At 42.3% G+C, this 27,155-nt stretch overlaps 1 protein-coding gene across 1 annotated transcript in view; it reads right to left on the bottom strand.

The window, feature by feature from the left end:
- Nucleotides 1-2,182: 2,182 nt before the first annotated feature.
- Nucleotides 2,183-27,155, bottom strand: part of Lim1 (LIM homeobox 1) — a 63,345-nt gene continuing 38,372 nt past the window's right edge. Inside the window, exons 4-7 of the mRNA XM_064682447.1 lie at nucleotides 18,216-18,406; nucleotides 17,651-17,869; nucleotides 4,073-4,334; nucleotides 2,183-3,172 (exon numbers count right to left, since the gene is read on the bottom strand). Of these exons, the coding sequence (XP_064538517.1) occupies nucleotides 2,829-3,172; nucleotides 4,073-4,334; nucleotides 17,651-17,869; nucleotides 18,216-18,406 (1,016 nt within the window). The 3' untranslated portion in view covers nucleotides 2,183-2,828. The remainder of the gene's footprint in view (nucleotides 3,173-4,072; nucleotides 4,335-17,650; nucleotides 17,870-18,215; nucleotides 18,407-27,155) is intronic.

Genomic DNA, 27,155 nt, shown 5'->3' with positions numbered 1-27,155 from the left:
CTGACACGATCTATGGTTAACTATGCAAATTGTGCGCAATATTTCAAAAAAGGTATCTATAAGATAACAATGTAAGAGCTTATGTATCGATATGTAAATATCCAGGAAATACAAAAGTATCTATGCTCTTTGGAATACAATTAAAGCTAACCATGGGCAAATTTAAAAAGCGTTAATTCTTTAAGATACAAATGCAAATACTTATGCATTGATATGTATATATCCAAAAGATACAATATTATTCATGATCCTTGGAATACAAATGAATGAAATGATGCATCCAAATGCATGTATCTAGAAGATACAAAAGTTTCTATAATACATGGGATACAATTGGTACTCTACGACGCGTTTGAATCGTATCCATTGAAATTGATTTTCAAGGTACGAAAATATAAACAAACTACAAGAGTATCTAAATAGCACAAAAAAGAAAACTATAGTAATTTAAAAGGCCTAAGATATCGACTAGATATGCAAGTATCTATCATCCAAATGAGTTTTGTGCTTTAAGATACATTTGCGATTGTTACTAAACGTATCCATTAGATACTAATAGATATAAAATATACAAAAGTATCTAAAGGGTGCGTTTGGCTGAGGTATGGGTATGAGATATAGCTATATATTTATAATATATAAATAAAATATAATTATTAAATATAATAATTGAAATTCTTTATCTTTAACTTGCCCAAGAAATTATCTCACACTTCTTCTGTAAAGTCGGAAAGAAAAGAAATTGCGATAATTATTAAACATATGAAACACACTCCACATATTTTTATATAATTTTTTATTTTTATATTTTTTTTCTCATCAAAGATTTCCTTTTATCGTTTGTCGTTTTTGTGTTTTTGTTTTGTTTTGTGTTTTTTTTTGCCTTTTGTTTTGTTAACAATTTTTGTTTATTTATTATTGATTTGCTTTGCTCCACGATTTATCATCTAAAAATTTCGCATGATAAATATGTGGATGTCCTTATGCTTCCTTCAGCGGTTGTTGTTGCTGTTACTGTTGTTCTTGTTGTTGTTGTTGTTGTTGTTGTTGCTGTTGTGTTTGCATCATCAATTAATAAACTTACGCATTAAGCTAACACTAAATACTTTTTACAATAATAATAATAATTATAATAATAATAAGTGTAATAGGGTGATGCGGCCACAGTCGCAGCTTCAGTTCCCGGGGCCAATCCATAATAATATCAATCGAAAACTCATATCGTTAGCTGTGACATCGTTTATGTTTTCTCTCTCTCTCTCTCTCTCTCTATATATATATATATATATATATATATATATGTTTTTGTTAGAGATATATAGAAATTTATATTTGTTTTATAGCTGTTCTTGCTGGTGCCTTTACTTCTTGGATTTTGCATTAATTTTACTTTTTACTTTTTATTTTCGTTTTAATATATATATATATATATACTTTTTTTGCTAGTTTTACATTTTGATATTACATTTAGTTAGCATTTTTAAATATTTCGTTTTGTTTATCATTCATAGATTTTTTTTATAATAAATTATGTTGCTTAATAGCTAGGACCACAAAAAAAAAAAAATAGTTTACTATGTGTGCTGTTGTATATAGCTTTACATTATATATGCATACGCCGTTCTTTATATATTTTTTATATATTTTTTATATATATTTATATATATATGTATATATATAAACTTAGCAGCTAAAAAACTACACAAGTACATGCCTAGTTACGTTTATGTTGTTAGACAACGATTATAAAATATGTTTATTTATATATTTATATAATAAGAAAAAAAAGTTTCATAAAAAAAAAATTGATTAGGCAAACAAATTGGTTTTTCGAATTATAAAAAATGTGCTAATATACAAAAAAATAATATTGTGTTTACCAATTTTTGTTTTTTTTTTTAGTTTTTGTTGCTTGCTAACACGATTTTTAGGCTACGTATTTGTAATTTGTTTTTGTTGTTTTTTCATTTGATTTGTTTTGTTTTTTTTTTTTACACACATACCCATAAACTGATTATTACAGACAAGACGTTTAGTTAATGTAATTTTTTTTAAGTTTTACACTGTTTTCTTTTTCTTAATTTTCATTAGTTAGATTTAAAAACAAAAAAAAAAACATATACATATATTTATTTATATATATGTATGCATAAATATATATTTAGCTTTTTATGTGCAGCGCCCAGTTTAATGTACATTTAGAGATTTTTGTTTTGTTTATGTTGTTGTTGTTGTTCTTTTTCTTTGCTATGAATTTTTAAAAATAATTTACAAATATTTTGGCGCAGTCATAAAAAAAAGAAGACAAAAACAATAAACAGAATAATAATAAAAACAACAAAACCAAGCTGAGCAGCTGTTTTTTGGCCGAAGGCAGCGCATTTTGGTTTGTGGGTGGCGTAGCGGCGGGGGTGCGAGGCAGGGCCAGCCAACGACGAAATTTCTCCTCATTTGAATTGAGAGCGAGCGAGCGCACAATTCGGCAGCTGTCTCGCTCTAAAACGACGCGTGCTAATGCGGCTCGCACGTGCGTCAAAGCGAGATGGCAACAGTGTGCGCGCAGTGGGCGGCGGCAGCGACGACAACGACGTCGACGGCGACGACGACGACGACGACGACGACGTTGACGCGACGGCAGCGACGAAGCTTTGTCACTGCCGCTGCTATTTATGTTGTTGTTGTTGTTGTTGCTGCTGTTATTGTTGTTGTTGTTCTGTTTGCTGCTGCTACTCCGCCTCGTGTTGTTGGTGTTGCTGCTGCTGCTGTTGCTGCTGCCGCTGCGTGTAGGTCTTGAGAAACAGCAGGCGCGTTGCCAACTGTTTTGTATATTACCAAACAAGACCTTCATTTTGCATATTCTGCGGTTCGCTGAAGTTCGCCGAGCTCATGAACTCGGGAGATGCGGTGCGCGGGCCATTTTGTTGTTGCTGCTGCTGCGTTTGGCTTGCTTGTTGCGCATTTTGTGCCGCCTGCTGCTGCTGCTGTTGCTGCTGCTGCGCGGCCGCCTGTTGCAGCAAGTGCTCAGCGGCATTTGGTGGCGGCGGCGGCGGCGGCCCCACAGCCGTTTGCAGCTGCATTGGCGGTGCGCCCGCCTGACTCAGAAATGTTGACTCGGGCGTTAGGCCAAACTCATTGACCATTGGTATGGGTCCGCTGTGATCCATTGGTCCACCTGTCAATGGAGGCAAGCGAGCGAGAGTGAAATAGAGAGAGAGAGAGAGAGAGTTAGTGTGATTCAATTTATAACAGTTGGGAGGACAAATTGAGCACTTGGATATATCTTAGCTAATATATTTTGTGGAGTGGAAGCTAAAATATAGTTCAGATTGGTGTTACCTATTCTATTCCATAAATACAAATAAATAGCTTTAGATTCTGGCAGCCTCATCGACTTGATCATCTATAATTGATAAAATAGGGCTAAGTCGTGAACAGGAACGGAACTAGATCAGCTCTAGGTTCCCCAAGCGACTCGCTGGAGCTACTCGTCAGATAAATAAGATATAAAAGTCGGAGAGGATTATGTTGCATTTCTAATGATGAAATTTACTTGTTCATACTTGAAAGTTTTAAAAATGCTTGTCAGGCATTACCTGGTTTTTATTTAAATATGTATATTTCCATAGAATGTATTCTATTTAAAATTCTTGAAGGGCACAATATGTATTATTTTCGAAGATAATTGTTCCTTTGCACTATTCTATTATTTTTTTTATTTTATTTTCCCATTTTTCTATTTTGCGGCAAATATTTTTTAATTTTGAAAATAATAAAGAATACTTTGCTTGAATCATTTTCAATTGGTTTAAAAATGTGCTGATACAAGAACTAAATTGAAAACGATTAACATTTATCTAAGGAACGATTCGAAATTCCTACAGGTAGTTCTCCTATGCAAGATATTTGTTTAAATATAGCTCCACACATGTCTGATAAGTGCTGTCTAAAAAGTGATATCATGCATGGTTTACTGTTTCAGGCTTTCAGGTGCAATCTTAAGGGACAAATACTTGCTCAAGGTGTTGTAATTGGAAATTGTTTTGCAATATATACTATATATGTGTTTATTTACCTGGCGCATTGAAGGGCATCGGACCGCCGGGATGGCCGGGAAAGAAGGGGCCATCGTGCGGATGGAAGGGCCCACCGTAGCCGAACTCGAATTTAGCATCTGCAGCAAAGTAGGGAAAGCCGGGTCCATCGTCTAGCCCGCCCGGCGAGAGATTCATGGGAAAGCCGCGCATTTTGCGCGCGCCGCCAAAGAACGGCGGACGGCCCATGCTGGTGATTTGCTTCATGCGACGCTCCTTGGAGCGTTTGTTCTGGAACCAGACCTGTGGATGGATGCAGGCGAACGTTTAGTGAATGTTCTATATACATATATATATATACATATATGTTATATGCATATGTATATGGGCTGTATGTCATGTATGTCAGTCGAAATCTCAGTCTCCCTCTCTTGCTCTCGCTCCCTGAACTGCCTGTTGTGGCTGTAGTTGTTGCATTGAAGCTACCGCCACCACACCGGGCGGCCGTTGCAAAATTAGCCCCGGCCCCGGCCCCGTGGGGAACGGCAACGGAGCGAGGATCGTGTATGTGGAACCGGGTAAAACATTTTACGAGGTTCTGCATCGTTTCGGGTGCTCCAGAAGCACCGTGCACAGCATGCAGAGTAATAAAATAAAAACATATTTCAAAATTTTTAGTGGCACCTTTTTGGCTTTTCGCCTGGGCCGCGCTTTGTCTCCCTTTTTTTTTTCTTTTTGTTTGGTTTTTGGTTCATCTTTTGTTGTTGTTTTTTTTTTGTTTTTTGGCATTTTAATATTCATATCTTGGACGCGTTTTTTAATGATCTTTTGCTGGCGGTCAACGAAACTGTTTTCAACTTGGACTTGAACTGCTTTTTTTTTGGTTTTTTTTTGCTTTTCGTTTTGGCAAAGTTTTCTCAATGAAATTATGTGATTTATGTGTTTGGTTTTGTTGTTGTTTTTCTTCCTTTTTCACTTTTGCTGTAGTTTGTGTCCTTTCTGTCTGTTTTTGGCAAATAGTTTCCAATGAATTTGGCTTAGATTTCGTGAACGTCTGTGGGCCTGGGCTATGCCAGCAGCAGCGGCAGCCTCATCAGCAGCTGTTCCCGCTCATACCCGTACCCGTCCCCCTTCCCCATGCCTTTTTTGCCGTTCTTAGAGGCAATTTAAGCGTGAATTTTAATGATGAGCGCCGTCGCCGTCGTCGTCGTCGTCGTCGTCGCCGTCTGCAGTTCATTTGAATTTCTGCGCATTTTTATGAACTCCATTCGGCCAACCGGCGAATCCTACTAACCGCAACATAGACATGCATATGAGTTGGGGTGCCCTGCCCTGCCATGCCCTGCCCTGCCCTGCCCTGCCATGCCCCGCACTCAACACTAAAGAAACTGACATTTTGTGGCAGAGCGAATATTTCGCTAGAAAAAGCCTTCAGGCTGTGAGAACTCAGATTTGAGAATTGAGTGCGACTTGGAGCGTTGCTGTCGGCGCACAGGATGCACACAAAAGGAAGTAACATGCTGTGCATGGAGGTTACACCCAACTTGGCCAAAAGCTCAGGTCAGCTTTTGACATTAAGTCTGCGTCCGTGTCGAACAGTTGGCCAAGCGTGTGACTTCTGACAGCGACCCCACGAATTTGAATTTGAATCTGAATCTGAATCTGAATATGAGTTTGAGTGAGCAATACGTAAGCCGCTTACGTTGCCTACGTAAGCACGCGCAACATTTCTGGTTGAAAAGAATAAGTTAATGGCAAGTTTAGAGCTAAATCAATTCTCATTTATAATTCGCAACTGGTACTAGAGCAAACGTTATGAAGTAGTTACGAAATTGTGTGTGATAGAGAGGAAGAGTCTTTCTCTTTCCCTCTCCCTTTGAAGGGGAGAGAGCGCAGCTATCAAATGCTAGAATTTAGGATAAAAGCGTAACAAGCCGAGGGAGAAGAAGCCTAAGACGAACTGGAACTAGTTGAGTTACTAAAGTTCTGCTGAGTAGGCGCACAGCTAGATAAACTGGAACTAGTTCAGCTTCTTTACTCCTGCTAAAGAAAGGAATAGCTTGGTGAGCTGGAACTAGTTCAGTTACTTTAGTTCTGCTTAAGGGGCTGAAGAGGAAGGTTAACAGGAACTAACTCAGTTTCTTTAGTTCTGCATAGAAAAAAAATAAGGATTGATGAACAAGAACTAGTTCGATTACTTAGGTTCTGCGTATAGGAAGAATAGCTGGATGAATCTAAACTAGTTCAGTTACATTAGTTCTGCTTAGGAGAAGAAGAAGAGCTGGATGAATAGCAACTATTTCAGTTTCTATAATTCTGGTTAGCTGTCGCCACATTTCAATTACTTGTAGCCCGCAACATAATAAATAAGACCACATAGCCGCAGCCCCTACCCCTGCGCTAGCTATTGCCCATGGCTAACACACGCGCACATACACGCACACACACACGCACACACACACACACATGCATGCAAAAGTGTGTGTTTGTTTGTTTGTTTTTTTTTATATTTATTTTTTTGCAATTTGCCCCTTTTGGCCCCTGCGGTCACACAATTTTTCATTTTCATATGCGCAACAACAAAACAGCGAAAAGCAAAAAGAAAATTTCAGAAAGGAAAAAATCGAGCGGAATACAAAATAAAAGAGGGAAGCCGGACAAAAAAACGAGAGCAACAACTTCTCTAAAAAATGCATTTACAATAGTTTGTTATTTGCCATTTGTTTTCCCAGCATTGTTGCAGCAAGTTCAGTTGTTGTTGTTGTTGTTGTTGTTGTTACTTTGGGTTTTCTTGTTTTTCATTCTTTTTTTGCAATTCAGCTGTAGTTTCAGTATTTTCTGTTGAAATATTTTTTTTCACTCTAGCGCTGTTGTATTGTTTTCTCGACAAAGAAAAACAGCAACAAATGCCAAAGAAAATGGGTGCAAGGAAAAAAAAAAATGGCAATTGGATGTGGGCGTACAGCACAGTGGAAACTAGCTGGAGCCCTGGTCGCTGGCTGCCGGGGGAGGTCGGAGAGCTGCAGGTGCGTTGAGTGCGGTTAACTGCGACAAGTTTGTAATACGTTCAGCACAGTCTGTTGGCCAGAAATCCATTATGCACAGTGCCAGCAAATGTGTTTATACACAATTGTACTCGCATGGAAATTGAATAGAAACACTTGCTTTTTCACACTAAACAGAGTTGGCGATCTATCGGAATAGTTTGAGCACTATCCACAGAATATTAGACAGAATATACCAAAAGTAACGACAATTTATATAAAAGCAACAGAATGTCCTACATTTCCATAATGAGGACTTAAATATCTAACAAGCACCTTTGAAATATGGCTAAATAAAATATAGATTAAGCTGAAGGCCTCAAATATCCAATAAAGACCATTTGCATATAGCTATATATCAGTCCCAGCTTGAGGCCAGCTTCAGACCAGAGTTGCTCTGACTTCTATTATTTAAATGTACTTTTCTATAACCCTTGCCATAAATAGAAAATCATATTGCAATATTTTCAAATTCAATTGGGTTTGGTTTAAAATGTTGTATTAATTGCAAATAGATATTTCTTGAAACTTTCGCAAGACAGTGCAATGTTCGTCTAGACTATATATGTATATATGATTCCTTGATCCTAAAATCCCTTGATATATTTTGCAGTCGGTTATTTTCAATCTCAACAATCTAAGGAAATTTAAGGGGAGTTTTCTTACTCACTAACACAGCTGTCATATTAAGCAGCTCAAGCTAGAACAACTTGCGAATTTTAAGCGTATTTTGGGTTTGTTCGTTGTGAGTGTCTTGGTGCTATATGCATATGCATTATGCTTGACCTTTTAACAAATTTTTTAGATCTATTCTATCACCGATACGTAAGCAAATCTTTCAGCAGAGTAGCCCAACTTTAAAGAGGACTCTTTAGATAATTGTAAGCTCTTTCAATTGCGTCCAATTTTTCATTCTTTAATATTTCCCTGTTTTTCGCCCAATTTCAAATTGCGCTCGTATGTGTGTGTGTATGTGAGCGAGTTTTAATTTTAGTTCTGGTTGTTTATCCTGACTTTGGACTTGCGCCTCAGAAGAGCTTGAGTTATGTTCTGTTCCGATATGTTATGATATAATATGATATAATGCGTTGCCAGCCAAATTGTTGGCTGATGGTGTAATTTGGGCAGCGCTTATAATATTTTATTTCCGCACTTGAGACCGACCATCGGACATCGGGAACGAGGCGCAACAAGAGATGAGAAATTTGTTTTCAATTTCGTGTAGCTTTCAACAAATTTCGCCGTTTGTGGCGCAGGCGGCAAACGGTGGGGCGGGGCAGGTGCGGCACTGCTCGCAAAACATTTGAACATTTAGTTAAATTATAGGTTAGGCCCTGACATAAAAGGGCAAACAACGTAACATAATGGCCGTGGTAGCAATCAGGCCCAGAACCCAGAACTCCGCTACTCCCCCGTCCAGCCCTCGATTCCCTCGATTCGACAAGCGAAACATAACAAAATGATTATTGCGCTTTTGACTCGCTGAACGATCCGAAGCGGGGTAAGTGAGGGTATATGGATGTGGAGCGGTAGGGGATGTCTGTATGTGGTTAAGGTGGCCCTGGTGGCTGGCGGCTGGCGGCTGGCGGCTGCCACTTGGCAGCTCTTCGGCTCGGCGTTGTGTTGAAAATTATAGCAAATTATGTTAAACGGCAGCTCCTCGGCGCGGGTGGGGCTCGGGTTCGCCCCATTCGCCCCGTTTTGGGCGAACGTTTACCCCCGCGCTTACCACGGTTTTTGTGGGCCCATTAAAGAGCTTAACATATAATTTGTGGAACCGCCAGTCAAAAGTCAAAGTTGCTTCATTGTGACCCGATTGAGTATTGGGTTTCAGCTTCAGTTTCGGTTTCGGTTTCAGCTTCAGCTCAGTTCCTTTACCTCGCCATCTCGCGCTCCTAATCATCAGCACATTTGGGGCATGCGGCATGCGGCATGCGGCATGGGGCATGTTGCAAATGTGTGTCACGTATTGGCGCGCTGATTGACATGATTTGCTTGTGGCTCCATTTGCAATGCGATATATGAGCATTCGGCATTCAACATTCAACATTCGGCATTCGGCATTAAGATTAAGATGCCCATCAGCATTAACCCCTTGTTGCCGCTGCCACCAATTGCTGCCCCAAGCCCTCAGTCAGTTTTTGCTTGATCCTTAAATTACTTTGCTATGATGCAGCAAATTTTGCGTTCCTTATTTGATACGAATGTGTTTCTTATATTTTCTTTTGCTGAATAGAAATTATTAATATCGCAGCCTGGCGAGAGTTGGTTAATGTAGATATGCAAAGGAATTTCCCTCTGATATATATGCAGCTAATATGTATTAGATAGCTTATAGATTTGCTGCTAAGTTTCTTCAGCTACATTGATTTAATGCCAATGATATTTTATTTAGTGCCCCCCTAAGTTTCTGTGTAGAACTGTGCACTTGTGTGCTTCATTAGCTAGTTTTTTTTTTTTTTGGGTTATTGTTGGGCTCACTTGAAAGTTGGCCGCACAGCTCGCTGAGGGGCCGTGACGGGGCATTTATTGAAACGCCTGTCACGCCCCCATCGTTGTATATTGAGCACTGATGAATCGGCTACCAGCTACCCAAAAAACTAACGACTACCAACTACAGCTGCTGTCTGCGTTATACTTATATACTTGTATCTACAAGATACATACATAGATACAACTGGCAAGGCGTGAACTGGCTCTGAGTAAGAGTTAACAGATAATTAACTTTGGCTGCTGCTGCTGCTGCTGCTGTCTTGTTCTTCTCATTGGCCTCTGGGCCCTTTGGTAGCTGTTGTTGTTTTTCCCATAGTTTAGTAGGTGTTGCTGCCGCTCATCAGTCAGCTCAAGTCGCCGTCGCAGTCGCCGTCGCAGTCGCTGTCGCTGTCGCAGTCGCTGAAGGGCTAACATGGCTCCTTGAGCCGCGTGACAAGGCAATTTTTTGTTCGCCTTGGCCCTCGATGAATTGGTCTCAATGTTGGTTTCGATTTCAATGTGAATTTCAGTTCTATTTTCATTTCTTTTTCTATTTGCTGGTAGCCGGCGCCTCACAGCGACTTCCCTACGAGAATTAATGGCAAGCTGATGAGTTGTTGAAATTATAATTTCAAGATTCGCTCCCCTATAACAAATAATTTAACTGTGCGCGTATTGCCATGTCATGTTTCGCGCAGGCGCCGCCTCAGCTACAGCCTCCACCTCCACCTCCGACTCCAACTCCAACTCCAACTCCAACTACATTCGCATGGCCCATAGCCCATAGCCCATAGCCCATGCCCAAGTTCAGGTTTTGTTTTGAGCGGCAAGCTCTTCACATCTTGTTCCATGGGTAAATGCGTTAAATTAGCCGCTTTTGTGCCTCTTTTCAATGGGATTTGTTGCTGTTGTAGTTTGTTTTGGCCGCAACGAGTCTAATTGTTGCTTTCAAATAGCCAAAACTGAGCTCTTGCGGTTACCGCTCACAGATAACATAATTAGCCTTGATCAACAGTTGCTTGACCGTTTTTAGCCTTTTTTTTTTTTTGCTTTTGAAGCCATAAAACGGCAAATGCAATCAAACAATTTCCGCTCAATTAATAAACGCGTCGTTCACCGAATCTTCGACTAATTAGTGCAGCAATTTTAACGCCACTTTAGAGAGCCCCGCACTGCCCCCCCCCCCCCACTGTTTCCCCCACTGTTCGACCCACACTCCATCAACTTGCCGCAAGCAAAAAGAAGAAAACACAAGTTCTTTTCGACAGAGAGAAGAAAAGTTTGTCAACTTCCGTGGCCCAAAATGCAAATCGTGTTGACAACAACAAAAAAAAAAAGAGACCGACAAAAAGCACACATAAACCATAGTCAAATAAAATAAATACAAAATAAAAAGACAACAAAAATTATTATAAATCGCCGCTGCGATAAAACCAAATGTAAATCAACTTGAAATGCGCTCGAAATTCGTATGTTGACAAATAAACGCCTCTGCATGCGAGTGGTCCGAGCCGGAGACACTTGGCCGGGAGACACTTGACAAATGTCTCGCGGCGATTGCGTCCGTCTCTCTCACATCCGCATCTGTGTATCTGGGCGCGCTCTCGTATCTGTTTCTGTTTCTGTTTCTGTATCTGTATCTGGTGATCGTCGTCGCCGAGTGGCGCCAGCCGAACGCACGCCACATTAACTGGGCTACCCGGCTCGACCGAAACGGCGGTCGTCCGTGTGATTTGCCTTCCGCCGTCCCGCTGGTCGGCCGCCCGCCCCGCCCCACCGATCCGCTGCCCCGTTTTATTTGTTTATAATTTTTCAAAGCTTAGTTTATTTGACGCCGCCGCCGCAGTCGCCGCCGCCGCAGTCGCCGTCGCCGACGTTTAACGTTGGCGTAAATGGAGCGCACGCATTAAAACAAAAGCTACAAATTCAAAATCCCAAAACCGAAACCGAACCGAAAACCGCTGAAAGTCACACGAGCTTCGCCCATAAAGCTAGAGCACGGCGGCAAGAGTTCAGCTTAAAAGGCCAATGCCTAATGGGTGATCCGTTTGGACCAGCTTGTGAGCCCGCTCAATCTTTAGGCTGAGTTTTTCACTGCAACAGGTTGATTTGATAACCAAAGGAAACGACAAAGTCGTGACTGTTGCGACAGTAACTATTTGGAGCTTACATGTGGATATTATTTACGAGCAGGCTTATCTAAAAGCCAATGGGAAAAAAACTAGGCTGCCTAAAAAGTGTTTGCCAACAAATGAGCTGAACCCACAGTTCAGGCTTGAAGCCAATGCCTCTCCTTGAAGTTTGGCTTGATCATATACTGGCCTCTATATATATGTATATCCTAGCAGTAATCCTATGGCAATGTGTCTGACCGATTCTTGGTAGAATAAATAAAATAAATATAAACAAATTTTTAATATTTGTTTTTTTTTTAATTTTTAAATTTTTAAATTTTTTTATATTTGTTTTTTAATACTGTACTGAAAATATTGTTTAATAATATTTATAAATAGTTATTTAAAAAATGTATTTTAACAGACATTGAAAGTCATGTAAACAAATTTGCGCTATTTCGCGTTGCCAGACCTCTTTGAAAAATGTAATTTTTTGGTAAATGTGGTCACACTTTTGTCGGTTTGCCAAATCCCTAACAGTTTTACAACACTGAAGCAGACTTTCTTTGTAATTTAAAAAAAGGTCACGATGAAATAGTACAGCAAGCAAGTTATTATGATTGAAATATTTAATCGAATTAAAATTTCTATACATAAAATCCTCTTGAGCCAAGACATAAACTATACCCAGGCAAACAATAAAAAGCCTCATGTCAAATTAGACCTATTGTCAATTTGCAGCTCGTTTTGAACAATCGGACGAGTCCATTAAAAGGCGTTTACTTTATGCACGATATGGTCATATAAACTTGTAAAGCCAACTGTTAAACGTATAATGTCAATTTGGCTTTTACATTTTGGCAACTGGTAGTCAAAGCATTTGATCTGAAGCACCCTATATAAATACTCTATAATTTACATATGCGTTTATAGCTTTGCTTTGGCTTAAAGTCGATTGAAGGCGCTTAACAAATTGCCGGCCTATAAAATGAAATCAAAAACTTTTTTCCCCGCTGCTGCTGTTGTTGTTATAATTGTTGTTGTTGTTGTTGTTGGTGTTTGTGACTGTTATTGTTATGGGCCATTGTTATGGGCATTGTTTTGGGCATGATTATATTGTGATAGCCATTTGGCTTTAATGTTGAAAACATGCCAATGATTTATTTGTCTTGCGGCTTTTGCGGCTGCTGCTGTTTTTGGCCATTGCCTCTGTTTTCTTTCTCTCCCTGTTTCTCTCTCGCTCTCTCTCGCAACCATTTGTGTCTTAATCTCCAGCTGGAGCCCCAGCTCACCTGTCATGTCAAAGTTCAGCCTGCCAATCGCAGCAGCGCCTCGAGTTATGCAAATGTTTCAAGCCACAGTCCAACCCCCGTCCCCATCCATTGATGTCGCACCCCCGCCTCCCTTAACAAAAGCTTGCTGTTAAATATGCCCTTTTGCCAGGGGGTGGGTTGGGGCCAGCGGGGGCGTGGCGGAGCTGCCCCGCTGCGCGCTGTCGGCAAAGTTGTAAAGAAGTTTTTGTGTCACGCTGCTTCTGTCTGCTGTTGCTGCTGCTGCTTTTGTTGCTGCTGCTTTTCTTGTTGTTGTTATTTTTGCTGTTGTTGCTGTTGTTAAATTTATTATAAAACTCACAGCACGCCGCTGGCCCAGAAATTGGTATTTGCTTTTGGAGTTGGCCTCAGTTCAGCCCGATCGCTTGGCGTTGACATTTTTGTTAGATGTGCGCATAGCACAAAAGCTGACAACCAAATTCTCAACTTTTGTGGCAAGTGTGGCAACTCTTTGATGCCACAGCCACAGATCAAGTTACACAAAGGGGTCGCACTCAGTCGCCAGTGCATACACACATCCAGCTGTATCTCACATTTGTACCTCACATTTTTGTATCTGTATCTGCAGCTGAGCATTTGTTGAGGGCGTTCTAGGCAGATGGCAACTGCTGCTTGCGTATTTTCCTGGTAGTTGCAACCGACTGACTGACAACTTGTTATTGGATATTGTTGATTGCAACAACAGCAACAGCAGCAACAACAGCAACAACAATAACAAGTGCTTCAGCTGTCAGCCGCTTGTCACGGGCGCAAAGTTTTAAAACCGCGCAAAAAGTGAGAGAAAACAACAAAAAAGGAACATAAAAAATACAAAACTAAAAAATAACAACAACAACAAATGCAACATTAATGAAGATGCAAAAGTTGACAGCGCACAGCTGTGTGTGTATTGCGTGCGTGTGTGCGTGTGTGTGTGCGTGTGTGTGTGTGTAAGCTGCTCCAAGCAAGGCGATTAAGTCAACGTCAGCGACATCGTCAGCAGCATCGCCTCCTCTTCAACTTGTTGGCATTTGTCACTTTCGTTTAGAATTGAAGAGGGCAACAGCAGCAACAACAACAACAACAACAACAACAACAACAACAACAACATGAACAACCGATGTGACAACAACAACAAGAGCTGTTGCCCATAAAGAGGTGTTGATTGTGTCACACTTGTCGCATTTAAAGACTCAACTAAAAAAGACGCGACACGCCGCCTAAATATCCTTTAACTGTAACCAATGACACATCAAAGGCGGCATACCCTCGCATGACCCGCACCGCCGCTTGCCATCATGTTGGCCATGTGCCCCATGTGCAACGGCTGCGCATGCGTAATCCCCGTTAAATGTTTCGCTTTTCTTCGTTTTTCTGTTCTGTTCTGTTCTGTTCTTGTGGGAAAACGCTGAGAATTGGGCTCGTTAAACATCTGTGTAGGAGTTCTAGCTGAGTGTGCGTGTGGGGGGCGCGGCATTGAAAATTTGTAAGTCAAACCTGTTGAAAATCGAAAGCAAGGTGCATATCACAATGTTGCCCCTGCGCTAATGATGTTGTTGCACTCACTGGGCCCAGCCGGCATATGCTGCGGATATCCTTGACAGATCCCAACAGATGCGCCATCACGTCTTCACATTGATCCTGACAGCGGCCTGACTGGGTATCAATTCCAAGTGCTTGATGCTTTCATCGTTATGCAACAGTTGAGAAATTATAGTTCTCACTCGTTCTCCCTGCCCTCTTCCTTTTCTCTTTCTCATATTGTATTTGATAATTATCATACCATAATTTTAGGTTGAATATACTTATCACGTGTTGGTTGGGAGCTAAGTCGATTCCGTTGGACTGGAATATTTAGTTTGACTCAACAGAAGCACGAAGAAAAGTACATATTTAATCCAAACTGGAATTTGAACCAGCAACTTCACTCCTTCTCCACGTCTATCGTTTGTTCTCGCATTGTATTTGTGATAACTATCATACCATAATGTCGTCTTTAGAAGATTTAAGTTTGCATCTAAACTGGAATTTAAACCAGCAACCTTACTCGCTCTTCACATCTTTGTGTGTTTTGTGCGTCTTTTGCTCTCGCATTGTATTTGATAATTTGATATACTATAATGTTGTCTTTACTATATCATGCTTTGCATGTAATCACAGTCAATTTCGTTGACTTCAAATATTTAGTTGGAACAACCAAAGGTACGAAAAGAAAAGGAATTTGAACCAGCAGTCCTTTACTTATCATTCCTATCGAATAACGAAAAGCAATTTGAACCAGCAACCTCATTTTGTTCAAAAAACGAATAGAAATTCATAATAAACTTTAATTTTTTCAACTCGAGGCATCTGCTGCTGTTAATCAACTTTATTTATGGATTATGTTTATTTTATGCTGTCGGCCATTTTGTTATGCTCAAGACACGCTATCTGAGACTCATTCATTTATTTTGCTAAGTGCTTTAACATTTCAACATGCTCGTTGGCAATTTATAAAGCCTTAAGCTCCATATGACAATGGCTCATCCAAGAACTTTGGCTAATCGGCACGCCTGTTTTTCCTATTTTAGCATTTTCATGTGAGTTTCCCATAATTTGTTCTAGGTGTTGCACGTTAATTAGCAACAGTTGCATCGCATGTTAGCTAGCATTTGCATTTAATATGACTGTTAGACGCAGTGCCGCTCTCAGCGCTTCTCACTGCAACAAGGAATACGCTCGTTAAAATCTTAAACGGTTTCGTAGCCCACTTGCCCTTGTCTTAATGCCTTGCAGACGACTTTTTAATTTCGGTGGGCGGTTCGATGGAGCCAAAGAATTTCTTATTTAAATTTACACAAATGCCTATATACGAGTATAAAGAGTATATGTATATGTATGTGTAGGTCTTAGTTGCTTTTCGGGGTTTTGTGTGCTTTTTTTCCAGTATTTATTTTTTGCAGTGGGGTCGGCGCAATGAACTTCCGGTTTTATGCGCGCCCCCGCCTTCGAGGCTTTTGCTGGGCCGGCATTAATTTTATTTTTATTGTATTTGGTTTGTTGTTTTTTACTGGCATTTTTCCATTGTGGTTGTTGTTGTTGTTGCTGTTGTTGCTGTTGTTCGTAAAACCACAGCAAAGAATGCGAGAGAGCAGCGCAATGAAGCGTTGCAAGGCGGCAACCACGACGTTGAAATATCGCGGCCGACTATTTTTTATGATTTGGTTTTAAAAAAGTTTAAAAAAAACAGCAGCAGCAGCAGCAGCAACAGAAACAACAACAATAACTGGCTCAAGAGCCGCGACTTTGCTTTAGTTTAAACATTTGCCACTCGAAACGCGCTTAATTTATGCGTTTTTTATGCTGATGAAACGCAGACAGGAACAGGGCAAAGCTAACCAAGTCAAACCAAAACCCAAACCAAAACCAAAACCAAAGTCAGTTGTTGGTCACTTTGAGGGCCAGCTCGAACCCTATGCCCAAGCTCAAGCCCAAAGACGTTGCAAAACTCTGCCGCAAAAATGGAATCGCTAAAGCGCAAAAATCCAACGTTTACATTTAGCGTAAGCAAAAACCCACCTGCACCTCATGTAACTCGAAAAGTAGAGAGTGGAGACCCATATTTAAAAAAAAAAATGAGTTCGGTTTGATATAATATCTCCTGAGCTGACACAATAATTTGATCTGTTTGTATTAAATAATATGTCAATTCTTTTAAGAACTGAACCTGTTGTACTCTATGCATGTATCAGAAAGTTTCAGTTCTTAAATATTTATGTTCCGAAAAAGTTGGAAACGAAGTTTATTTTAATTCTGACTGGATTTGTAATAATTTTTTATTCCAGTGGAAGATTAATAATATTATACATTTTTTTTCAGAACTGCGCCATATGAAAGTTAAACCTGGTTGAAACTCGGATTTGCAGTTTACTTTTTACTATGAGTCGAACCTTGGGCAAAAAACATACAAACGAAATCCATAACTAACTTTACTTTCTTTGAAAATGGTTTGGTTGAAAATATATATATTTTGTGCGGCAATCTAACAAAATGTTCTGGCTAGAAATCAAATTTAGCCCGCAATGCGTATAGGAAAATATTTATGGCTCGCAATATTTTCCGTACAACGGGCAATTATCAGTTCATAAAGTTTTGAAAATATATAAAAAACCAGGGCTTGAAACAAAAACTGGGCTAATGAATGTGGAAAACAGGCTCATAAACCGAACCACCAGGCAGTAGGTTGTTAGTTTCAGATGTGTTTTTTTTTCAGTATAAAGTATATGATGCAAGCAATTGATTATTTCAGTCTAGACTAACAGATCTTCTCGTTAGTTTAATGTTGTCTCCCTCCAAACTAACTAATAACCCACATTATTTTAAGTCTCTTTCGAATGCCTTTTTATCAGCTAACTAAACTCATTTTGTTTTTAGTTTCTTTCCAATTGCCTCCTCTATTTAGGAATACGAATAGGAGTATTCCTTTCGGGTAGAGCAAGCTGTTTACGAGCTGCAGCTGTCAGGTTGTTAGGTTGTTCGTATGTTGGGTTGTTGGGTTGTTCGGGTTGTTCGGCTGTCCAGTTGTTGGTCACGCCTGAGCACACTTTGGTCATAGTGTGTAGCCAGTATGTTCAAGTATGTTCGTTGCGATGGGGGCCTTGCAGAGCACCATGGAACATTGGAACAGTGGAAAAACTCACCTGTATCACGCGCATAGGCAGTCCCGTTTCCTTGGCCAGTTGCTCCCTAATATGGCGTGTCGGTTTCGGTGTCTGATTGAATGCCGTTTTCAGTACCTCCAGCTGTTTGGCCTTGATGGTGGTGCGGGGTCCGCGTCGCTTTGAGCCGTTGGCATCGTCGGGACTTTTGTTCTCCGCCTGAGAATCGCCGCGTCCATCGGGATCGCCATCCAAGGAGCCCTGCGTAGAGAAAGAGATATACATATATATATATATATATATATAAGCATATATAGATATTTATATATATTTTGTATATGGAGTGAGCAGCTCATAATCATTTGCCAATCATTAATCAAAAGGGGCTGACGTCGGGTCTACAAAGTGCGGCCCGCTTTCCCACTCCATGCCATTCAATTCCATTCATTACTTTGTATACATGCACATGTATTGGATCGAAACGGAAACCTGTTAATGATGCAAGCCAATCCACTTCACAGACTCCATTCCACTCCACTCCACTCCACACACACTTGACTTCCCTCTCCCCACAATCGCTGAGTCGGTGTTTATCGAGCAAACTTACCTGGTCAGAATCGTCATGCGTATTTTTACTATCGGTGCTCATGCTTTGTACTGATATATCCGAGGTGCCCAGCGGTCCACCCGCTGAGTCTGGCCCATTCGGTCCAAGCACGCCCAATCCCAGCGCCGGTCCACGCAAATGTGGCGGATCATCGTCGTCTTCGTCTTCGCTCGCCGAGCCCATTAATGAATCTGTGCGAGAGATGAAAGATTATGAGTTTCTCTTCACCGCCATATAGTTAATATATACATATATCTATATAAAAATATATATGTATATATATATGTTGTAGAATGCAAATGGAAGCAGCTCTACGACGAATTGGTAACGAAATCTCTAACAAATTGCTCAACAATACGTATGCAAAGACCCAAAAGCCGAGAGCCACTTAAAATACAATTGCAATAAATAATATTTGTGCTGGGCTAAGCCAAAAACGACGCCCCGAACGTTCGTTTTGGTCACGTGTCGCCATTTCATGCACTAAGTAGCCCAACCCCCAACCCACAACCCCCAGCGCCCGACCCCAAAAACCCCGCCCAACGAGGAACTCGAACCCCGCAACTCTAGCTTTGAGTCACGTGTCAAATGCAGTTCCGTAGCGCTCTGGTGTTTGCCGCTCCGCTGATGCCCAAATAAGTTGATTAAGGCCCTTTCCCAATGGCCCGACGGCTAACTGAACCCGTCTCTGGTATGCCTGGTACGCAGCTCTTATCGCTGAGCTGTATGCCATATAAAATGCTGACACGCGTCGTTCTCTCCTGGCACGTTCACGTTCACGTTCACATTCACATTCCCATTCACATTCCCATTCACGTACCCATTCACATCATCTCGTCATCCTGCAGCGCTCTAGATAAGCGCCGCACGAGGCCAAAGAGTCGTCCATGGCCATTCGAAGAGCGTTGAAACGTGTCACTCAAATGGCTCGATTCGATTGTCTTCTAACCGCCCGCCGCCCGCCGTCCGTCGTCCCCCACCTCCTGGGCCACCCGCTCTTGCAAATCTGTGCTTGCGCCTCTGGGGACAGTTTGCAGACAACGCATCCACCTGACTAAGGGTTGCCGCTCGTGGCTTTCCCTTGGGTGCGTTGCAAGTCTTTCTTGTTTTTCATTCTGCTTCTTCTACTCGGTTTTTTTTTTCTTTTTTTGCCTCTCAGCCAGTTGGCAGCATTCGAGACTTGCCGAAAAATAAATTACACTTTATTATGCATAATCTAATCCGCAGCAGATGCGGCACAACAAGCAGCCGCCCCCTTTAGACCACACTCGAAAAGGGGGTTGGCTCTGGCTATGGCTGTGGCTGTGGCTGCGGCTGTGGCTTTGATTTGTGCTGCTTGTCGCGCAATATGCCTCGAATTTGGCGCCTGACTCAGAGTCATTAGCCCCTGTTCCAGCACCAGCATCGGCAGCAGTCGCAGTTAAAGTCAAAGTCCCAGGCGAGTCATCCACCTGTCAGACAGTCAGCTGGCTAAGGAAGGCCGGGTAGCCCGACGAAGACCGAGCCATAGCCATTTGCCAGAGCTCTGGAGCTTAACGCATTACGAGTCGCTGTCTCTTGCATCAGCATATGCAAATCCCAGCCCAGATGATGACCATAATGCAGCTGCGTATCGCAGCTTGCCAAATAGCAAGTGACGAGCAGGAAGAGAACTCGCCTTGATTCAAACACGAAATGCGCCAACGACTATGAATGCGAGCGAGTGAAGGTTAATTGCAATCAGTTGATAGAACTGCTGAGCGCTTCGGACAGCGGAAAAAATTGCAAAAATTGCGCAAATTTTGCTGCGTAGCTGCAGTCGGAAATGCCAAAACTCTGTGAAATGTGCACGAGCTGACGGCTGCTTAGGCGTTAGGCGCAAAGTTTGCAAAGAAGATACGACTGACAGGCTCTGTAGAGGCAGAAACTCTACGAAGATCTACGTCTATATAAAAATTGACTTACTGCCACTCTCACTTGATGATCATAAGAAAAGTTATTATTCCCCTAAGGCGCATAAGACCAACTAGTTCGACAGCACCAGAGCTGAAACTCTTCAGTCAGCTATAATCAAGGTGGAAGCCTGGTATGGCAATACTTTCATATACAAGTCATCGAATACTAAGCTTAAGTCCAATACTAACTCAATCCTCTAGGAAGTAGCTCTGAGCACTAGGGGAGCTTGGTCGATATGGGAAGAGTTACCTTAGTTCCCTCTTAAGTTCCTTACTTTCTATTAAGACAGATGAGCATCTTGAGATCTTAAAATTAGTCCAAACAAGAAAAGCTCAGCTGCGAAATATAACCATATACATGCTTGAACTGATTGCTATCACAAGCTCGGTTTGTTGGAGAGACTAACCCACTTAACTAAGCAAATCCTCATTTACCCTCTGTAATTTAAGCCTCCCAGCAGCGGCTGTTTAAAAGCTACAGCGCTTACGACTCTTATCTTTTTAAGAAAAGTTTTCAATCTGATCACAGCTTCAAGTGGTTGTCACCCCTTCCACACTTTAGAATTTCCCACAGTGTTTTATACGTTGAGGCGCAAGCTTCCAATTGAATCGTTGCTTCAAGTTGCGTCAGGTGCGCACCCTTCAAGTAACTGGAAGCTTGCTTTGTAGTTGCTTTTCAGATCAAGCGTTCCTTTATAATCTTTTTCAATTGACCCGCAGCACCAGCCAACCAGCTAAACCACCCAACCGGCTAAACTGCCTAACTGCCCAACCACCCAACCACCAAACGGCAACAGCAAAAATGAAGCGAAACGGAAACTTGAAGTGTTTACCAGCATCGCTTACATGTCGCCAGTTGACAAAGGAATCGAGAGCCAAACGGAAACCCTTGGACCACAAGCGGAACCACCCAATATGGCATAGAACCCGGGTCCAGACGAGCATGCCCAGGCGTTCCATAGCGTTCCATATGGGCGCTTTAAGTTGTTGTTAACACATGTTAATAAACACGCGACCGATGGTCGATTGAAGACGGTGGTTGGATCGAAACGGGGGCAGCGGAGAGTTGTGTGCAGCACGAGGAGGGTTGTCAATACCAGCAACAGCAGAAGCAACAACAACAGCAGCAACAACAATAACAACAACTTGCTTCAAGCATCACTCAAATTAACTTTGAAAACCATTCAGGAACACTTCATTTGATTGCCACAAAAACCTTTGCAGCAACGTTTGCTGCTGCTGCTGTTGCTGCTGCTGTTGCTGCTGCTGTTGTTTGTAATTGTTGTTGTAGCAATAGCAATTATGCCATTGAGAGCAACCCTCTGTGCTGCCACCCCCTGACAACGTCTGGCATCGCCTGCCCGACAGCCATAAAAGTTCAAACACTCATTTTTCGCTTAGGAATATGTATATAGTATATATATATATACTATTTTTTTTTCTTATTTCGCGTTTTGTGTGTCGCATCCATGACCCCCCCTTTACTGGGGCCCCCTCCGCCCCCCCGTGGCCCTGCTCTCGTTAACGCCTCTGTTTGGCCAAGGCAAACAGCAGCCAGCGGCGTCCTCGAGGAAGTCGCACAAGTGCAGCGGCGGCTACGACAGCATCCTTGAGCCTTCAGCCCATCCGTTTGACTGACAGCCGAGCAAACACACAAACAGACAAAAGGACAGACAGGGGGGACAGGCAAATAAGTAAACAGTGACGCATGTTGCCCGGCCGTGCCCCCAATTGAACGCCCACTTGCTTGTTTGCACAGTCAAGTGCGATGTTTGGCAACGCATCTTGCAACAGTCGCGCCGTTGTCAGCAGCCACCCCCCTCTCCACATCCCTCTACGAGAAACCAAAAACCCATTTCAATGCCAAACTCTCATTCCGAATAGCCCGTTCCCAACCCCTAGGCAAATGCTTGACAAACGCTCGGTATTTATTTTAGGATATTCTTAACTCGACTGTTATGATAACTTTGCCGGTAAACTTGTCTGCTGTCATACTATAATTACATTTATTTCTAGAGACCTCTGCTCTATATATAGAAATCAGTTGAATATGATCAAATATTACTTGATTATAAATCAAATTTATCAGGCAAAGTTTGAGAAATTGAGCGTGAAATTTTGAGAGTTTGAACATAATCGAGCAGAGACTGCAAACAAGTTTTCGACTGAACCGGATTCAAAAAAATATCGTGCAAAAATCATATATAGAAAAAATGAGAGAGAGAGAGGCCTTATAAATAGTTCGGTCTTATAGATATAGCAGCAACAACGTGCCAACGAATGGATTTCTAGAAATATGAAATGGTCAAATATAAAGTTTTCTCAAGTTTTTTTTTTGTCAATTCAAGAATTCCAATACAACTCTCTTTTTTATAGCTCAATTATTGGTCAGGGTTGCCACCTATGTGAATAATGCGGATTTGTTTGTGGGTTATTTTGTGACAAGTGCACAAGTGGAATGGGCAGCTGGGCAGTTGGGCAGCTGGAAGTGGGGTGGGTGGCCAAACCCACCCTCAGCACCAAGGGGAACATAGCCAAAGCCCCAGCACACCCCCTCCCCTCTCCCGCTCAGGCAGCAAAAGGGCATAGACAAAGCGCACACACATTAATTTCGAATTAGTTTTGCATCATGTGGTTCACGATGCAGAAAAATCGACTCTGCCGCTGCTGCCGGCAACCCTCAATGACTTTCTTTTAGGGGGACGAAATGGTGATGCTCCCCACCAGCAGCAGCAGCAACAGCAGCAGCAGCAGCGGCAGCATCGAGTCGATGAATTGCGTTGGCTCAGCTGGGACTGAAACTGAAACCGGGCTGGGGGTTTGCGACGGGGGAAGCGTGTTTATGGGCAACTATTAAGTGCACACAACGTACGCGGCATGAAAAATGCGGCATGGACGTGGAACAGATCGCTGGATTTTCTACATGAGCGCATACTGAAAGTATCCGTGAGTCGTCGTCGTCATCGTCATCGTCGTCGTCGTCGTCGTCGTCGTCGTCGTCGTCGTCGTCGTCGTCGTCGTCGTCGTCGTCGTCGTCGTCGTCGTCGTCGTCGTCGTCGTCGTCATCTTCATTCATGCAAGGCATGGAGAGAGGCGGCGCAGTGTGGCTGCGGCTCAAGTTTGTTGGCTGTAAAATTAGGTTAATTCCTGTCAGTGCGTTGCTGATTTGAATTGTCACACACACACACACACACGCACATGCAGAGCTGGGCACAGTGCAACACTTGGTGGCAGCGCACCTGGTTCTGCAACAGCTCCAACTTGAACTTGAGTGCGCCTCAGCCTGACTCCAATCCGCTGCTGGAACATCTTTGGGCATGGGATTTACTTTTGCCAACCTCATTGACGGCCGTTGACGTTGTTACCTTTGCCAGCGTATCGCTCCTCGTTCCTCCAGCTCCCAGCTCCCAGTTCTCAGTTCGCAGTTCCTTGTAGCTCGAACTCTTGCCCGCTGTCGCTCGGCTTAGTGCGGCGGCTCTAATCCGCATGCCTGACTCCCCGTATGAGATGTGATATGTGTACTTTGGGTTCAGTCTTCTTCTTGCTCTTTAATATGTTTTTTTCTTTTCTGCTGCTTGTTGTTCTTGCTGCTGTCTGTTACCGAAACGCTTCAAAGCATTTTGGCTGGGAGTTACGCAAGAAATGGCAATGCGACAGCTTTGGTCATGTTTATGGCGTATTGAGGGGATGGGGAGTGGAATTGTGTAATCGAACTTAGTTCGGATAAAAAGCAAAAATCTTAACATTAGCTAAAACATAGCCGCATGAACAGATATATATGCAAAAAAAAACTATTCAAAGATTGCTAAGACTTTTACTATAAATATATGTAAAATAAAATGCCAAAGATATGAAATTATAACAGAACTGTGAAAGAAGATATAAAATTCTAACAGAACTGTGGCATTTTTTTAAACTAAACAATTTTGTTTTGGGATCAATCAAAACATATTTCGATTTGCTTGTTGAAGATGTAGGGAAATATCTATGTGGCCATTTGTATATATAAATACCTACAAATACCCATAAATAGCCATAAATATCTATGAATAGCCATGAATTTATATAAATATCTATAAATATTAAATGCACATTATTTGTATTAAAACCCAATTGATGGAGGCATGAATAATCTATTTATTTGCCATGCTAAGAAGTAAGAGCATGTATCCAATCGAAAGTTTCCAGAAAAAAACTTAAAAACTCTTTGGGACAAATATAATGCACAAAGCCTGCAAATTCTCTAAAGCGACTTGCCAATTAGTTGTAAGTGTCGACCTGGCCAAAATGTGTGAATTCTCTCTGACAAATCATGTGTTTGTTTTCTTGTCTACGTGTGTGTTGATATGTTTGTGTGTGTGTGTGTGTGTGGGTGTGTGTGTAGCTACTTTTGAATGCACTCGATGGATGCCAAGAGGGAGCTGAACAAATCTGCAAGCAGCAAGCAACATCAGCAACAGCAGCAGCAGCCACGCATCTTGGCCAACAAATTTGGTTGGCCTTTGTTGTTGCCAGTTTCATTGTCATTGAAGTGTGCGGCAAATGGGGATGGGTTGGGGCGGGTTTTGTGAAACAGAGTAGCTGCCAGTTTATTTGTCATGCAATTTATGCTTCAACGCCTGCTGCTCCATGTTGTTGTTGTTGTAGTTCCTGTTGTTGCTGCTGGAGAATTGTGTGCAAAGTGCAGCGTCAAGTTTTGCAATTGTTTTGCCGCCAACCCGCCCCTTCAAGCCCATACCGGTCCCCCCTTGAGGCAGGCACAGCGCAAAAGTCAAAGTGAAAGACTGAAAACTGAAGAACCAAAAACTGAAAACTGTTTTTGACACTTGGAGCGGAATTTGTTTGACGGGCCAAGGAAATGCTGTCGACAGATACGGCGGCCAACAGCAACAAAGTTAAAGCCAAGGCAACGGCAACGGCGACGGCGACGGCAAACGGCAAGTGCCCAATGAATTAAACAAACGAATTTGTGTTGCTCCTGTTGTTGACTATTTGCGAGGGTGCAGCAGCAGCAGCAGCAGCAGCAACAATAACAAATACCACAACAATTTGTGACGCCGCATCAAAGCATGAAAAGCGCGCAAAGCAACCAGCAAAAAGGGAAACATGAAAATGCCAACGAAAATGCGCTGAGGTGGGTGCTGTTAGGGCGGTGGGAAGTAGGGGGGGAGTGAGAGCAACTTCATTTGCCCAGAGGGTTGCACAACTAACACTACAGGGGGCTGCCCATGGGTGTGGGGGGGCATTCGGGCTTGGGCCTGGCTTTGGGTTTGGGTTTGGGTATGGGTTTGGGCTACTGTGCGTGCATGCCACACTTTACACATCACTGGGCATGCCAAGTGGCTGGGCTGTGGAGAAGGGGCGGGGCTGGGCAGCAGCTTGGGTATTTGTCTATAAATTTTAAATGTTGCACGCAAGTCACATCGAAAATAAGTGCAAACTAACACAAAAGACACAAGTGCAAAGAACGATAGACGAGACTTGGGACAAGACACATGAAATTGGAACAGTTAACTCAGCAGTAAATGGAAGTAGAAGAAACAAAAACTGCTCGGTTGTAGTCTGGTGGGGTGGTTGGGTGGTTGGGTGGTGGTAGCTGTCACTCGGCACCGGACACTCGATGACCCCAGCCGAAGTCTGACCTTGACGTGACGTCCGCCAATTGTCGCTCAACTGGCACTAAATGCCAACAGACGACCAAAAAACGATGCCGACTGACATTTTGGGTAATAATTTTTTTTTTTTTTTGGTAAAATGCTTACCGGGAATTACGAAGAAACAACTACTGGGCAATACCTGGAAAGCTCCATTGTGGCGTGGGCTGCCATCGTGGACATATTTCGGGCAATAATGTGATTGGTTTCATATTTTTAGTGTAATAACAATGCCTAAAGCACATGGCTTACTTATATATTCCTGGCTGTTATTAGTTCTTAACGTTTTGGAAAAGGTCCTAGCATAAAGGGGGGCTATATAGCACATTTAATAGCACATTTAATATATAAAGAAAGGCAGGCAGACAAGCTAAACCTTGGACCACCACATCGGAAAAACAAAAAACAATTAATAGCGAAGATTATTTTGAAAAATGTTGAAGAAATTAAATAAATTTGAAAGAAATGTTAGCATTTATTTGAAACAGCGTAAAGGGACATTCGTGAATTGTCTTCGAGCCAGGACTCGCAGCAGGCGGCTTTGCCTTGGACTAGAACTGAGTAGTTATTGAAAGTCTGCGCCTCGCTTCATCTAGGGGTAAATGCTCTTCTCATATTTATGACCAATTACAATTGGGCACATCCAGAATGCCGGGTCTGAAGATGTTGATGCCCCCCCCCCCCCCCTCGCCCAACCTTCTGAACAGAGAAAGACTTTGTTTTGATTGGCATTACGGTAACAAAAGCGCCTCAAATGATAAAGGTATATGGGCGTGGAGTTTTAAGGGGTTGGGGTTTGCCCTGGGTTCGTTTAGGGTTTGGGTTTTGCTTTTTGCTGTGCTGTGCTGTGCTGTGCTGTGTATTTATTTTTATTCTTTTCTGTTTTTGGCTTGGCCTCAACGCGCTCTGTTACCTTTTGGGCAACTTTGTTGTTATTGTTGTTGTTGCTGCCGCTGCTGCTGCTGCTGCTGTGGCTTGTCGCTTGTGGCAAATGCCGCTTGGCCTGGCAGCAACAATATAACAGGGGCAACAGAAATGCTCGCAAGTCGCATCAAAACCGGCCGCATTTGTGGGCATTTGTAAAGTGATCCTTTTTGCCATGTTGGTTTAACAGGCAGGACCTTTTTTCTGCTTCAAGCTGCCGCTGCCGCCGTCGCAGTTGTTGTTGCTGCTGTTGTTGTTATTGTTGTTATTGTTGTGCCTGTCGACGTCACCGTTGCCTAAAGCAACAGGATTTTCAGCCAACGCGCCCTGGCAAACGCGTTGAGCTGTGCCAAAAAGGATTTACATAGAGCACAACAAGGCCTGCGACTCGTATGTATGTGCATGTGTGTGTGTGTATTGTACAATAT

Source organism: Drosophila montana, unplaced genomic scaffold (assembly GCF_035044405.1).
Source record: "Drosophila montana isolate Dmon_TW-CO22-7 unplaced genomic scaffold, ASM3504440v1 contig_2481_1, whole genome shotgun sequence".
Taxonomy (NCBI): domain Eukaryota; kingdom Metazoa; phylum Arthropoda; class Insecta; order Diptera; family Drosophilidae; genus Drosophila; species Drosophila montana.
Note: the sequence above shows the minus strand (reverse complement) of the source record. Positions and strands in the feature narration are given on the sequence as shown.